At 36.7% G+C, this 14,264-nt stretch overlaps 1 protein-coding gene across 8 annotated transcripts in view; it reads right to left on the reverse strand.

The window, feature by feature from the left end:
* Positions 1–14,264, reverse strand: part of COBL (cordon-bleu WH2 repeat protein) — a 154,263-nt gene that overhangs the window by 64,382 nt on the left and 75,617 nt on the right. For all 8 annotated transcript variants that reach the window (XM_082753198.1, XM_082753195.1, XM_082753200.1 and 5 more), the window contains one exon: positions 8,502–8,696. In XM_082753198.1, coding sequence (XP_082609324.1) covers positions 8,502–8,696 — 195 coding nt within the window. The remainder of the gene's footprint in view (positions 1–8,501; positions 8,697–14,264) is intronic.

Consider the following 14,264-nt stretch of genomic DNA (forward strand, 5'->3'; position numbering starts at 1 on the left):
CTGGCAAAACTTATGACCTCATTCTGCAAATGCAAACCTTTGCACTTAGGACCACAAAATAGAGAGCAAAGATGGGAATAGGAATCAAGGACAGCTGCTTCTGTATTAACAAGAGGCATGTTGCCTGGTTATCTAAGTAGTAGTGATCTAGTGAATTCATTGAGAATGTGTATTACTTCACAGTTATCTACACAGAGTATCATCTGTTTGTTGAGCAGAGGAAAAAGAGCCCATCCCATCCATGAACTCTCAACATCTACAGCGATGTATAAATGAAGTTAATAAGCTTCTAAATAAAATTTCAGACAACAGTATGACTGGAATAAAAGTGCCAAAACAAGTGGGACAGTAAAAGCCTAATGGAAAGTTTCTTAACTACCATACAGTATTTGCAGCCTATGCCATCCAAAATAAGTGGTTTCTACATGAATTTGCAGTGAAATACAGAGGAATAGATACAATTTCCATTCCTAATGGGTTAGTCTATTAATTATCTATTTACTTGTTGTCTATTGACACAGAGAGAAAGACTCAGCTACTTTTTGATTGTATCAAAATACTGACTAATGCCAATTGCGTCACAAGTCCCCAGCCTCTTGATCTGGCATTGTACAGCAGTACAATGTACACTACAGCAACTAATATCCAAACTCTAATACAAAAATGAGGAAGAGAGAATGATTTAACAAGTTTTCTTAGGATCTGTACCCCCTCTATAATTTTTAGTATTATATCCCACTGTAAGCTCAAGAACTCTGAAAAGTAACATTAGGTTTGTTTTTAAACCATGACAGGACATCTCATACATCCTTGACTACCTGCTGCTGACTTCTTAACATAAGAAGAGGATTTCTTCGTTATGCTTACATAATTTGGGCACCTGAAGGTTGTTTTTTTTTCAAGAAAAAAAGCATCTTTAACAAAGATTCGATATCCCTGTCCTCATGACAAAATATTGCTGAGAGGTATCACACATCGCCTGAGGGTTCGATCAAGTCTGCCACTAACACCAATGAAGATTATGATCTAGTAGTCACGATGTCCTCTGTTAAAAAACAAAGACTAAGGATCTTTAAAAATAACACGCGCCATTCACATTTCAGGCCTTCTTAATACACAAAAAGAAAACTGCACCAGAACATACAAAAAAAGGGTACAAAGCCAATCACTAAATTCTTTTTATTTAACTTTAAACAAACAAACAAACAAACAAAAAACTAAAAAGTCAAGTGTTTTCCCTCGTCTTTTAGAAGAAATCTTGCTTTCATATCCTCAGGGAGCTTATGGAAAATTGAGAAGTGATCTACAAGATGCAGTATTTTGTAGAACTAAAGGACACATTTTGAAAAACAGCTTTTTCCTGCAGCAGAAACTGATTCAATGCATCCTTCCTCAGAATGTGAGAAAAAGTATTTGTTATTCTCAAGGGAGACTTCTGGATGCTCCACATAAAAAACAAACCAAAACAAAAACACATAAAAATCCACAAAAAAATGCAGAAAAAACACACCACAAAAGACCCCCACCCACCACCACCAAAAAAACCCCAACCACATTCACAGAACACTTAAGGGGAAAGGAAATGTGTCATAAGAGAAAGGTTGAGAAGACCTCACCCAGAAGACCTCTGAGTCAAAAGAAACCTCCCTTCCTCTCTGAAAGATGATAAAAAAAGCAAGCACTCATATCTTGTTGACTTCTAGCAGACATTTCTGGCTTAGGTGTAACCTATGAAAGGGAGATAACTGATAACTGAGTCCACCCACCCTTTTGTTGAATTATGGGCTCCCTATTAACAAAGAATACAACTGTCAGATGATCTCCACCATGAACTGCTCATTACCTTTCACTTTACGTAGAAATACAGAAAGATTGAATTTAAAAGGGAAGCAAATACCCGTAGCAGAATCCTATTCTGCTGCATTATGAAGAAACAAGCTCTCCTTGTCCCCCAGGTATGCATGAGTATAATCATTTGTGCAAAATTAGGACTGACCAGCTTAGTAAATCTAAACAGATATGAAATTCTGCCCCTTGGGACACAGAGCTCTGGTTAAGAGTAGGGTTTGCACAGCAGTGAACTGGAGCAGATGCACAAAGGAGGAGGTAGAAAGACTACTCAGGAAGAGTGGTCAGGCATAGGGACAGGTTGCCCAGGGAGGTGGTGGGGTCACTGACCCTGCGGGTGTTCAAGGAAAGGTTGGACATGGTTTAGTGGGTGACCAGATGGTCTTGGAGGTCTTTTCCAAACTTAACGATTCCATGATTCTAATACAATAATCTGGTCAGAACAGGGTGCTGACAAAGATGATTGCAGCATAGACACCTGCCCACTATAAACCTCTGTTCTTCAGGTAACCACAGTAACTTTTCTCATTCAGTTGTGATTCCATCCCTCAGTTTCACTACAATTGTAATACCTGCTGGTATCATGACTCTCCTTTAAAATGATGCTTCTGACAGTCCGAGAAAACCTGTCAGAATAAAATGCACAAACAGAAGAAGGCACATCCACACAAGCACAGTCTCTTTGCTAAACACTCAGCTGTTTCTTAGAAATGAGTAAACTGCAGGAGTATTATTATTATTTTAAATGTCAAACTGATCCAGAGTATCTAGCAACAAAGCAGATTCAAAAAACTTTAACCCATGCAGCAAACAGCGAACTCTACTGATGGCCTCTTCACTGACACAGCTGCACATACTATGAACCAACTTTACCCTTCACTGCCCTACAGCATTGGTATCCATTGCGTTAGGGTCTAATTTGCAGCCCTATGGAAATACGTCACTTTGAAAACCTGATGTGAACAGCAGTAACAGTGTGATTTCATACCAATCGAGATTATCCCTGCAGTCAGCACACCACAAATCTGTGCCCTTAGATAATGAAGACGTAAGGTTGAAGAGTGGTAATCACTTAGTGGAAATGAGCGTGAAAGATATCTGCTAAAAATCAGGGTATGCTGGCTGGACGTGAACAGCAGAAACAGTTCCTTTGCTCAGATTTTTATAGGAACAATTTCAATTTAAACTTCTTTTGCAACAGAAGGTGGCATAGTGAAGAATAATATGATAATAAAATCACCGTGTCCAGATACTGAGTTGCTGAGCAACCAGACGTAGCTTCTGACATCTTAAAAGTTCAGCAAACATCAAGCTACAAACTCAGCTTCCTAATTATGGACAGCAAGGCTAACCGTTTCTAAAAATCATGGCCACTGTTTAAAGTATATTTTACTTCTAAGGAAGATCATGAATCATATTTCCAAATGGCTCCCAACTTCACCCCTGTGGCATACTCACATGTACATGGGACTTTTGAGAAATGCAAATTCAGGGACTGATTCTGGAAATCCAGGTGAGTGTATGGTTTAACAATTCTTTGACCAGATTTCCTCTGTTAATTATGATTTCAACATAATTTTATTCATATATTTCCTTCACTGCCTTCCCTTTATTTTTACTACTTGAACATTATTCCGTGGTTCTCACTGGCAGTATCAACAGCAGGTATGTTTTCACTACCCAGTGCCCATGTGTGGTGTGATTTGGAGTACTCCAGGGTTGCCTGCAAATGGACATAAATTCAATAGCTTTTAACACAGTATTTCATTTCATTAGCATATCTCATCCTTTGGACACACTCTTAATGTGCTCCATAAACCAGATGGGACACACCTCTCATTGATATATTCCATTTATATTGGTTTATATATAAGAGGACAACGAGTGGTACTGTAGCACAACTTCTCCTGTGAGAAAGGTGTCATTACCAAAGGCATGACAATGCTACTCAGAGCCCAGGATGCCTAACCCAGGGGCCTGTCATCTCAGTGGCACTTCTCTCGTGGAGTAGTGGTGGAAAAAGAAGTCTTGGAAGCATAAGATGTGCTGGAGCAGAGGAACATGAGCCATGGGAAGCTGCTGTCTCCCGCAAGAGTACAGAAACATTTGAAAAGAAAAAAAAAAAAAAAAAGAAAACAACAACAGGAACAAAACACCCTTGTGTGGTTGTCAGGAGAATTTTTTAACTAAGATGGTAAAAAATAACTTTTCCTCTGCATTTGCATATTTTTAGTTTTCTTCATTTAATAAAAGATGTACAGCAAATGCTGAAATATCTTCTCCAAATATACAATAAATTTAGCAAATTTTTAACGAGTATTTTTTTTCTCCAGGAAAGATAAAAAATCTCACTTATATTTGTTGATGTTAAAACTATCACCGTAAAGCTAACTACTCATTTAGACATAAAACTGGTCGCAAATAAACTGGAGGTAGGGAGAACAAAACCTGCCAGAAATGCTCTGAGTAAGCTTGTGATTCTCTTTGGCTGCAATATTCCTTTTTATTCATATGAGTAAGCCTCTTCAACAAGCTATTCTTGGTGAGAAAATATCACCCTTGATAAAACACTGAGGGCAAGTGGTCTCTTCTAAAGGAATGGACTTGAGCAAGAACGATGAGTCAACAACTGTCCTCAGCAATCCAAGCTGAGATCTACATGGAGAAGAAAGGTACGTAAGAAGCAAGGCAAACCCCACAGCATGTCACATACATTTGTTTGTTTGCAGCAACATCCAGGAAATCATATAAACATGGGGAAAAAATATATTTTTTGGTGCCTTCTGAAAATGCGAGGCCATTTCTTCGCCTACACTAGGAGCAAAGATACAATTTTTAATTGAACCCGCTTTCTTGCCATGTTGGCAACTAAAATTAAAAACTACAAAACAAATGCTAGAATATTTATGTTTGCTATATTGCCCTATTCTTCATTCAGTACAGGAATTTGACTGGCTAATAACAAATCCCAGATGCCTCCCGTTACATCTACATATTATATGAAAGTGCTTCTGTTCTGAAAATCACAGCAGCTGAAACAGCACATGGCTCCTTTATCACAGTCTACAAATTGCATTTCTGGCTTCTGGAGTTGACATTAGAGCTATTAAAAAGATGGAGGCACTGAAGAGCCCTCTTCTAATTCTGATGTTGTCTCCAAAAAGCCTCATGATTTTACTCTGAATAAACCACTCAATTTCATAGAAAAGGCTCTTACAGAAAGCCCCTGAGGCCTAATTTATCATCTCCCCTCACTCTAATTTCTGTACTTTTCCATACACACTGAAAATAAAAAGTGATTATTCCCATAAACTTATTTGCCAGTGCACATTAGTCTTGACCTCCAAAAGACTTAAATACTCAATTCTGCAATTCTTCCAAGAAATGACCCAAACCACACTTTTTCTTTTAAAGAGAGGCCAGTGAATAAGCCCCTGAGATGTGCTTAATTCTGTCAGACTTCATGTGTGGCTTCTCTTCATGTGCTCCATAATGGAATACTCATACAGATTTTCTCTTATGTGTTTTGTCTACATAGCACATGCTTTTTGGGTTGTGAACCCAGTTTTTAATATGCCTACAATAAGGTGGCCCCAAATTTTGCTAGCACATCCTCTAAAATTCTGTAACTGTTTGCAAAATGTGTAAAAGAGTTTTTCTTTTTTTTTTTTTTTTTTTTTCCACCACTCCATGCTCTTTTCTACTCTATACATTCGAACACTTAATGGTAAAACAGTGATATCTGAACAGTGTTATGACAAAGTGTTATTACTATACCTTGGCCTTTTAAAAAATATTTTTTCAATGGGCTTCTCATTATTCTAAATTGCATCACTTGGGAGATGTTTACAAAAAGGGGGAAAAAGTCTCCAGGGAAGAAATCCGTAAACTCCTTTCTTTGACTCTGAATTCCTTTGTAAACTACTTAGTGTATGCACAGCACACTCTGAAACATCGCTCAATTGCACTTCGAACTGAAATAAATACTTGCTAGAAGAGATTTAATACAGTTACAGACGAAATACTACCTCTCAATAGACATGGAAATGGGAAGACTAGAAACAGACTAGGAAAACTAATGATGCTGCAGTAAAAAGTAATTAAAGTTACTGCAGGGGCCTTACCCTCAAGGAGGTAAATTACTGTAAGAAACAAAAGCTGCACAACAGCAAAAATACATTGCCATGACCCACCTATCCAGAAAAAAAACAAGCAGAGAAAATATAAATTTAGAAGTATAAACATCCTTTCATACACACAGAAATTTCTTAGTACAATTACTAGGTAGGGCAATTACATGTATACTCCCAAAGCTTTATGTATGCCATAAAGAAAAGAGAATGCCCTAGAGCTTAACAATGGGTTAAAAATAATGGGCTTGTTAGGTTGGAAAATCAATCTACGTGTATCCGTAACAGCTCCATTATTTGCTTTTCTATGCAGCTTTATGGAAGGAGACAGTTTAAAAAGAAAAATCCTTCTGAAAGTTCAGAATACCACTGTTTTAATTTTCTATTAATGTGCTAGCTTCACTGGAAATAAACATGTTCCCCTTTTGCAGGATCTTCCTGTTAGTAACAGTTGCACATAAATAAAGTTTTCTAAACAAACATCTTATCTTTTTATGGAAGGAAGTCCATTAATAAGGAATTGACGTCCTTCCCTGAAAAAAAAAAAATCAGTGCTAATTCTTTCCCATAAACTAAAGAAATAAACTTACACCCTGAGATTTTTTACTCTATTTTCACAGCAAACTGGATAGTCTGCACGTAGATAAAATAGAACTGTTTGGGTTTTCATGTAAACAATATTCCTGTTGCTACCTTGTCACAGAATACGCAATAACTAATCTCTTCCCTCAGTTTTTCATTGCTTCATTTCAACTGTACTTCACTCATTCCCGTTTGAACTACAGTGCAGCCTGTGAGCCACTTTCAATCTGGGAGCTGCAGAAGCACATAATAACTGTTTAATATTTTGACATGGGCAACTTTTTTCAGAAAGATGTCCATTACCCAACAAATGCAGGCAAACTAACTCTAGCAAATGTGCCCATAATATACCATATTCTTCAATAGCTTTGTCAGCTCCACACAACAGTTCTATTGACTAAAATTAATTTTGCTATGAAATATCCTCTGACGCAACCTTCATCTCTTTCCTTTTGTCAAAACAGCTTTTCCTTTAGACTATGAGAATTTGAAGTTGCCACTGTACTGTATGCTACTTTTGACAAATTAACACTTTTTTTCCCCAATGGATTCAGAAAGCCAGCACTTCCATCTATTTGCAACAAAGTTGATGCTAAAATGTTTAGTAAGAGTTTAGCTTCTCACTGTTTTTGCCTAAAACAATTTAAAATGTCAATGCCACAATGCATGGAGATAAGCCTAAGAGAATGTCAGAGTAACACATTATGTGATGACTATACTTGTATAAACTTCATATTTTTATTGAACACATTGAACGTTTAACTTCAGGGGACACAAAAAAACCCATCACAGTATCTACACTGAGAATTTCAAAAGATTTTTTTTTTAACGGTGCACCAAATGTTGAGAAGTAATATAATCATTTCTCTAGAGCTATATCTGTAGATGAGTGTTCTACCAATGGCACCTAACCGTATTTTGAAAGATGAAGCACCATCATGTCCCACCAATCAAGCTTTTGCCTATCCTAAGAATGGGAAAGTGAAATCTGATAATCCATTACAAAGTCCATGTATCAACTTTGCTTACACAATGCCTCATTGGAAAAGGCACTGAAGGTATGTCTAACACAGGTAAATAGAAGAGTGACAGGGAGTAAGACTGAGCACTAGACTCCTCCTCATAAGCTAAAATGACCTTGAACATTCCTCCTTGACTCCATTTTGGACTAATAGAATCCACTTTCCAAAAATAAATCTGCTATAGATATGACAAGCTCTAAGCAAATAGAACCAGTCCACATTACATGGCCTTGAAGGTCAACTGGTTCCTTGCATTTTATTTGGCATCCATATCTAGTTTTATGCAGTGACTATTAAAGTTTACATTTAGAATAGAATGGTTTTGTTGATGGTGGAACCAGAAGTCTTTATGTGATTGTGCATGTTTAGTAACACTTTCCCACGTAACTCCATTCTTTTCAGATGGTTAGGTCCTGAAAAAGGTTTTTCTTCTCAATTTGTGTTTAATTCAGCTGACTGTGTCATGGAACATTGAACCTTTTTAAAGGGAAAACAGAACACCACTTTAACATATCTCATGGCACAACTGGGAAATAGGGCAGATCTTGTAGTATCCAGCACAGGAAACAATCCAATAAAGCTATCTAGTCCCCCTGTATAACTACCAACTTCTCTATCCTTACTTCTTCTTCCTCCTCCGTCTTTTATTATAATAATGCTTCACATAGCTTTTCTCATTCAGAAGAACTCTTTGATAGTGGGAAAAGCTTGGGGAGGTCTCAAGAGAGCTAAATAAAGTATGTACAAACCCAATGCTTTTTCTAATTTTATTTGGTAAGATTAATTTTGGTAAGTGCTGTGAAGACCTGCTGCAGTTACTGGCTAACCAACAGATGTGTGAATGACTGCAACTCTGACAAATGAACTGAGGGTAGTCAGCACATTCAGCAAAGAAGCTGATTTCTGTGGTTTCAGTTACCTGTACTGCCATCTTTTCCTGTCCGCTCATCTCCATGTTCTGCAACGGAGGTGTCACAACTGGAGGAGGAGGTGCTCTGCGCTTTTTCACTTCTGGGTTTGCTGTCATTCCTGAGATGTTACCAAGGGACAGCGATGAACCCAGGCTACTGGAACGAGAATTCACCGAAGGAGAGTTTGGTGCCGTGGAAAAACCCTGTAAATGGATTAACATGTTGGATTAACATCACTTTTTAAAAACAATGGGAAAGAAAGAAGAAAAACAAGACACATCTGGTTACCGTTTAAACAATGATATGAATAGTCATATACGTTTCTTTGCCAAACTTGCTGAATTGCAAACTGTAACTTTTGGACACTTCTAAAGGTCAACTGGAACAAAGCTTACAGGCAGAATTAATAAATCAGAAGGCACTACGAGCACCTACTGCAGCTTAACAATACTGATGATAGGAACACTACTGCTGCTTGCTATTTAAAATATAAGCTTAAATTACACGTAGTACACATTTCTGAAAGCCAGATTTACTCTCAAGTGAGAACACAATATTAATCAGATGCTGCCTGTATACCAGGCTTGTCTATTTTGTTATTGATATGCTTGATTTACCTAAGACTTCTCTGCAGCTTCACAGAAGAAAAAATCTTCTACCAATAAATTATTTCAAATTTACATGAAAAATCAAGCATAAGTATTTACAATCTGCTAAAGCCAACCAATGAATCTGGTCAAAAGACATCCCAGTGACAGGTACCACTCCAGATTTAAACAGGCCCAGATGAAAGGAGAAGCAGAAACTATTTCACTAATTCCTTAATGTTAAAATTTACTTAGGCTCAAAACTTAATAAAATCAATGGAAAAATGTCACTGATTTCTGAACAAGACCTTCCTACATTTTTATATTAATATGCAATCAGAAATACATACAGTCATACAGTAGTAAATCCATCAATAGAAATGGACTAGGAAACATGATTACTTGAAAATGTGCATTTTTATTTTAGTTTGGACAACTGAAATTCAACTTATTTGCATTTTTAAATTTGCTAACGATGATCTTGTAAATACATTTCCCTCAAAACCTGTTAGTTCCCTTTCGTTATTTATATTAAGAGAAGCCTCCATGCTAACATTACTATTTAATTAAGTTATGAGACAGTTGTTTCTTCTCAGAAATGGCTTCTGTGAAATCATTACTGATACCAATCCACTATGAGCTGGAGAGAGATACCTACTCTGGAAGTGAAGGTTGATGACCATGGTTGATAATGCTGTTCTTATCACAACAGAACATGCTACTGCATGTGCAAAACTCACCCATCCAGGATGTAAAGCTCTCAGGTGAAATTTTGTTCAAGACCACAGAATACATACTAGCAGGAAACTAAAGACCACCACAAATCTCATCACTTTACAAATAAAAGAAGCTGTTCTTTCAACCTAAGTTCTCTAGTCTGGGAAGTGGAGGAAATGCTCTTCCTCATTTGTATGACTGCTTCATTACTGTGGTGGATACGCATGAGATAGTAGGATAATTCCTTTCTACAAGTGTAAAATCTTAGGTAAAAATTTAAAACATGGGGCATTGAGCTCAAAAAGACAATTAATTTAATTTGAGCACTGTTGAGGAAGCACTCATGAAGCATAACGAGCTAAAATATATAGCATCACAAAATATACACACATAATACAGGTTCCTGACTGCCTAGCAAGGTTCAGTATTTTGTAGATTCGTATGAAAGCAACTGAAAATGGTAATCCAGATAACAAATTGTTTTGTGTCCTGACCTCCATGTGATAATTACCACTGACTTAAAACTATTTGCTGGACTTTTTGGTTACCTTTTACTTTGCACACTGCACAGACTTCACAATATTTAGCACAAACAATGCATAGTACCAGCCTCCTCTGATCACCTGTAGTTTTACTAAAGGATTAGAGCAGTATTTGCCAGATCTTTTTCATGACTAATTTCTCTGAACTGACTAGCATCAATAGTTTTTTCACCTTTCTAGCAAATGAACAAAAAAGCTCTAATTGGAAGGTGGGGTTTAAGAGACTTGGTCTAATCTTATAAATTAATAAGCTTTTTCCTTGCTCCTACATCTCAGGCAGTGGGAAAAATAATGATCTACTCTAAAACCTATTAAGTTTTAAGTTGATCACAGTCCATATTGTACCTGGTTCTACAAAATAAACTTTGTTCACTCCTGAAGAAATGATTGGGTTCACATGGTGAAATACACAGTAGTCTCCTTTTCCCGCACACTTACAAAAGGACTGAACAAAATCATTTTAAAGTTTATTCTACAGGCTATGCTTTTGTGACTGTTTTAATTCTTTGATTTTCCTTACTGCATTAAAAGGTTGAGAAAATTTGTTCACAGATTTACAGATAAATGAAAACAATAAATAACCCAAAATCTTCCCTCCCAGCATTACAAATACAATGTACTGATAAGAACATAGGATGTACCTAGATTTAAATTAATATCCCATTCAATTCTAACTCAGTGTCTTGTGGTTCCCTTTTCAGGCACTTTCAGATCACTGTGAAGGAACGCAGTCATGAATAACTAAACATTTTAACCTATTTTTCTAAAGCTTAAATTTCCTAAGAGAAGATACAAGGAAAAAAAAGTAATACTAATATGAAACTGTAAATAGTCAATAATAAAAAGACTTTATCAAGAGAAAAAAATGAAAAACTTGGAAATTCCTCTACTTTTTCATCACCCAGTTCAACCTTGATATCAAGCCCTTTATTTACTGAGTGAGCATTTCAAGAATATTCATGTTGAGACTTTTCCCCTACAATAAAAACATACTACATCTTCCAAGGGAATGGATTGAGAAAAACATCAAAGTAGTTTTGAAAGCCCCATCATACAGCAGTGAGAGCTCTGTCTAACTGGAGGCAGATCTTCAAGTTCTCCCATAAGTGGAGCCCTTTTCATTATCTTTAAGGAGAAAAAAAAAAACACCTTTGGACATGAACCATTGATAAAAGTGTTTTTGGCATTCATTTGGATTCATTTTTTGTTGTAAACCTGACCTAGAGAGACAACACTTTACCCAGCTCTAAAATATTTTAGGTTCAGTTAGATGTATTGCAGCTTCTTTTCAAATCACTGGATTTTGGAGACAGGTTTCAGACAGGCTAGTAGGGCAACAAGTAAGAGCATACAACATTAACTAAGCAAACTTGCAGGGACCTGATATGCACAAGTCATTTGCCCAAACTCCCTCTCATTTGTTCTTGTTTTAATTTGTTATCAGCGGACCTATTTCAGTGGGACTACTCAAATTATAGCAGCATAGGTGAGAGGAAAACCAAACTGAAGCACTACAGCCAGTATAGTTGTCTGAAGAAGACAGCCCTTATCTCCTGTTTCATTTGATAACAGGCTATGGTTAATGTTTTGTTCAGAATCAAATTTGGCTCCTACAATCTGTGTGTTTTTAACTACGCTGCAGAAAAAAAATAATAAAAAAAAATCAGGGCAATGAATTATATAAAGAGCTTTTCAAAATGTCTCCTGACTCGTAAAATCATAGTCTTTGCTAGACCACTGGTATTACAGCACCTTGCCTGCCGTTCTAACAACAATTAAGTAATGCAAACTAGCAAGAAAAAAAGTTTCCTCTTCTTTTTTCAAATTAAGCTGAAGCAAACAAACACAGATGGACCAGCATAGGTCACCAGTAAACCTGGCCTCTAATTGAGCAAGTGTCTTGAACAGGTCTTAAACTTCAACCCCAGACCAAAGTCCATTTCAGTTCCATGAAGCAGATGTTGGAAGGAAGCAAAGAACAGCTACATCTGTTCTGATGTATACATTGTTTAGTGTTACACTTGCCGTGGAGTTTTTTCCTGCTCCTTAAACTTCTGAAATATAAGGGACCTTCTTTATTGTTAATGCATATGACTCTTTAGGGATAAGCAGTTTAGTTTCAGTGTTTTCCTCCCAGTTCTTCTAGTGGAAAATTAGCTTTTGGATGGCCAGTACTGTTTAAAACACAGAAGCATAAAGGCTCAGAGTAATCTGGTGACTTAGGCATACCGATCCCATGTTCAAAAGAATTTGACTTTCCACAAGACTACCAAAGGCCATAGCCCACTGAACTCAAGACAGGTTATCAGTCTAAAGCAGAGGCCAGTCTGTGTTCCTAGACCATCACCCTGCAATGCAATTATAAAATGCCTTTTGCAAACTATTCGCTTTTTAAGGATGAACAGGAGAGGAGCTCTCACATCTTACAGGTACTTCAAAAAAAAAAAAAAATAAAGATCGTATTAATAAACAAATTTAATTTTAAACTATCTATTAAAAATCCATTAATATGTAACAGTACTGTTGTGAGAATTCTGTTTTACAAAAACAGGTACCTATAAAAAGGGAAGTCATCTTATGTTTGTTTCCAAAAGATATCCCTGATATAAAACTCGCTTACCCAAAGCCCTGTTATTAGCATTTCCTTGATTTTCTGATGACACTAAGTGGCATTTAAAGGTCAGCAAGGAAGAGACTGCAGCTTGCCTGTGAGAGCGATCTGACTTCCCGTTCCCTGTCCACACCGGTCAATAAAAATTTTTCAAAATGTCAAGTTCTTTTCTTGTGAGGTTGCTATAGCCAGGGCTTTCTTCCGCAGCTCTCTGCCAAAACCCACATGCTTGAGCTCTCAGTCTTGTTATGCAACTTCCTTCTGAGAAGTTTTTAAATCAAAGGTAATCAGTTGGGTTGTTTTTTAGCACGTGATGTATGGGACACATCAGCAAAAAGTTTTTTTTTTCCCCAAGAACAGAGACAAAAATAAGAATACAATATCATAACAGAAATTATTTTTTTTATAATTATACCGTGGGCAAATATGAAAAATAAGATCTAGAGCAGGGAGACAAATCCATCTACACAGTGACAAGAATATTTATGCCTGTTGCATGTTTAAACTCCACTAATGTAAACTCTTATTGATTTGCTGAATGATACCCCAACTGGTTACAATTGGCCATTTAAAATGCCAGACATGTTATGTCAGATCTACTGCACAAATTAAAAGTTAGTCTGCTTTCTTTGAGATGATACTGAAATTCCTTATTCTAGCATTAAATTTGACAACACCAAAATTGAATCCAAGCTCCTTTGCTTCAAAACTGAAGCAAAATACTGCCATTGATGAGATTGCTTAGAGACTAAAAAAAAAAAAAAAAAAAAAAGAAAAAGAAACTGTGACCACTCAAATTTTCCTTTTTAACTGGCCACATTGAATATGGTTTGTTTTTTGTATTCCCTGAATCATCATATCATGATGGTACTTGCATACAGCCTGCAGCCAGAAAGCAAAAAAATCTTTTATTGCTCTGATTTTTTTAAATGAATTTTTATGCAATTTACTTTATGGTGGTTTATCATCTCATTCTCTGTTCATATTGGTAGGAAATAACCTGGTAATCTCTCTCAGTATTAAAAGAGAAGGACAACTATTTAATTTTTACAGCAGTAAATCATATGGGCATTATCATCTTGATTTTAGATATCTGATGAGGCTTTCAAGGTCCTACTGTAAAAGTTTTGAGTTATGTTTTAAGTCTGTACAACTCCAACCCCACCTTACACTTGTGTAAGTCTATTTTAGAATCTAGCCTGCAATTCCAGATCCTTAAGGCTACGTGGTAAACATCAGAATACTCAGACAGCCAGAATCAGAAATGCCTAAAAATTTTCTCTCTCCTGTGCCCTTTCAGTTCTCCCTTACCAT

The sequence above is a fragment of the Aythya marila genome (assembly GCF_965140915.1).
Source record: "Aythya marila genome assembly, chromosome: 2".
NCBI classification, from domain to species: domain Eukaryota; kingdom Metazoa; phylum Chordata; class Aves; order Anseriformes; family Anatidae; genus Aythya; species Aythya marila.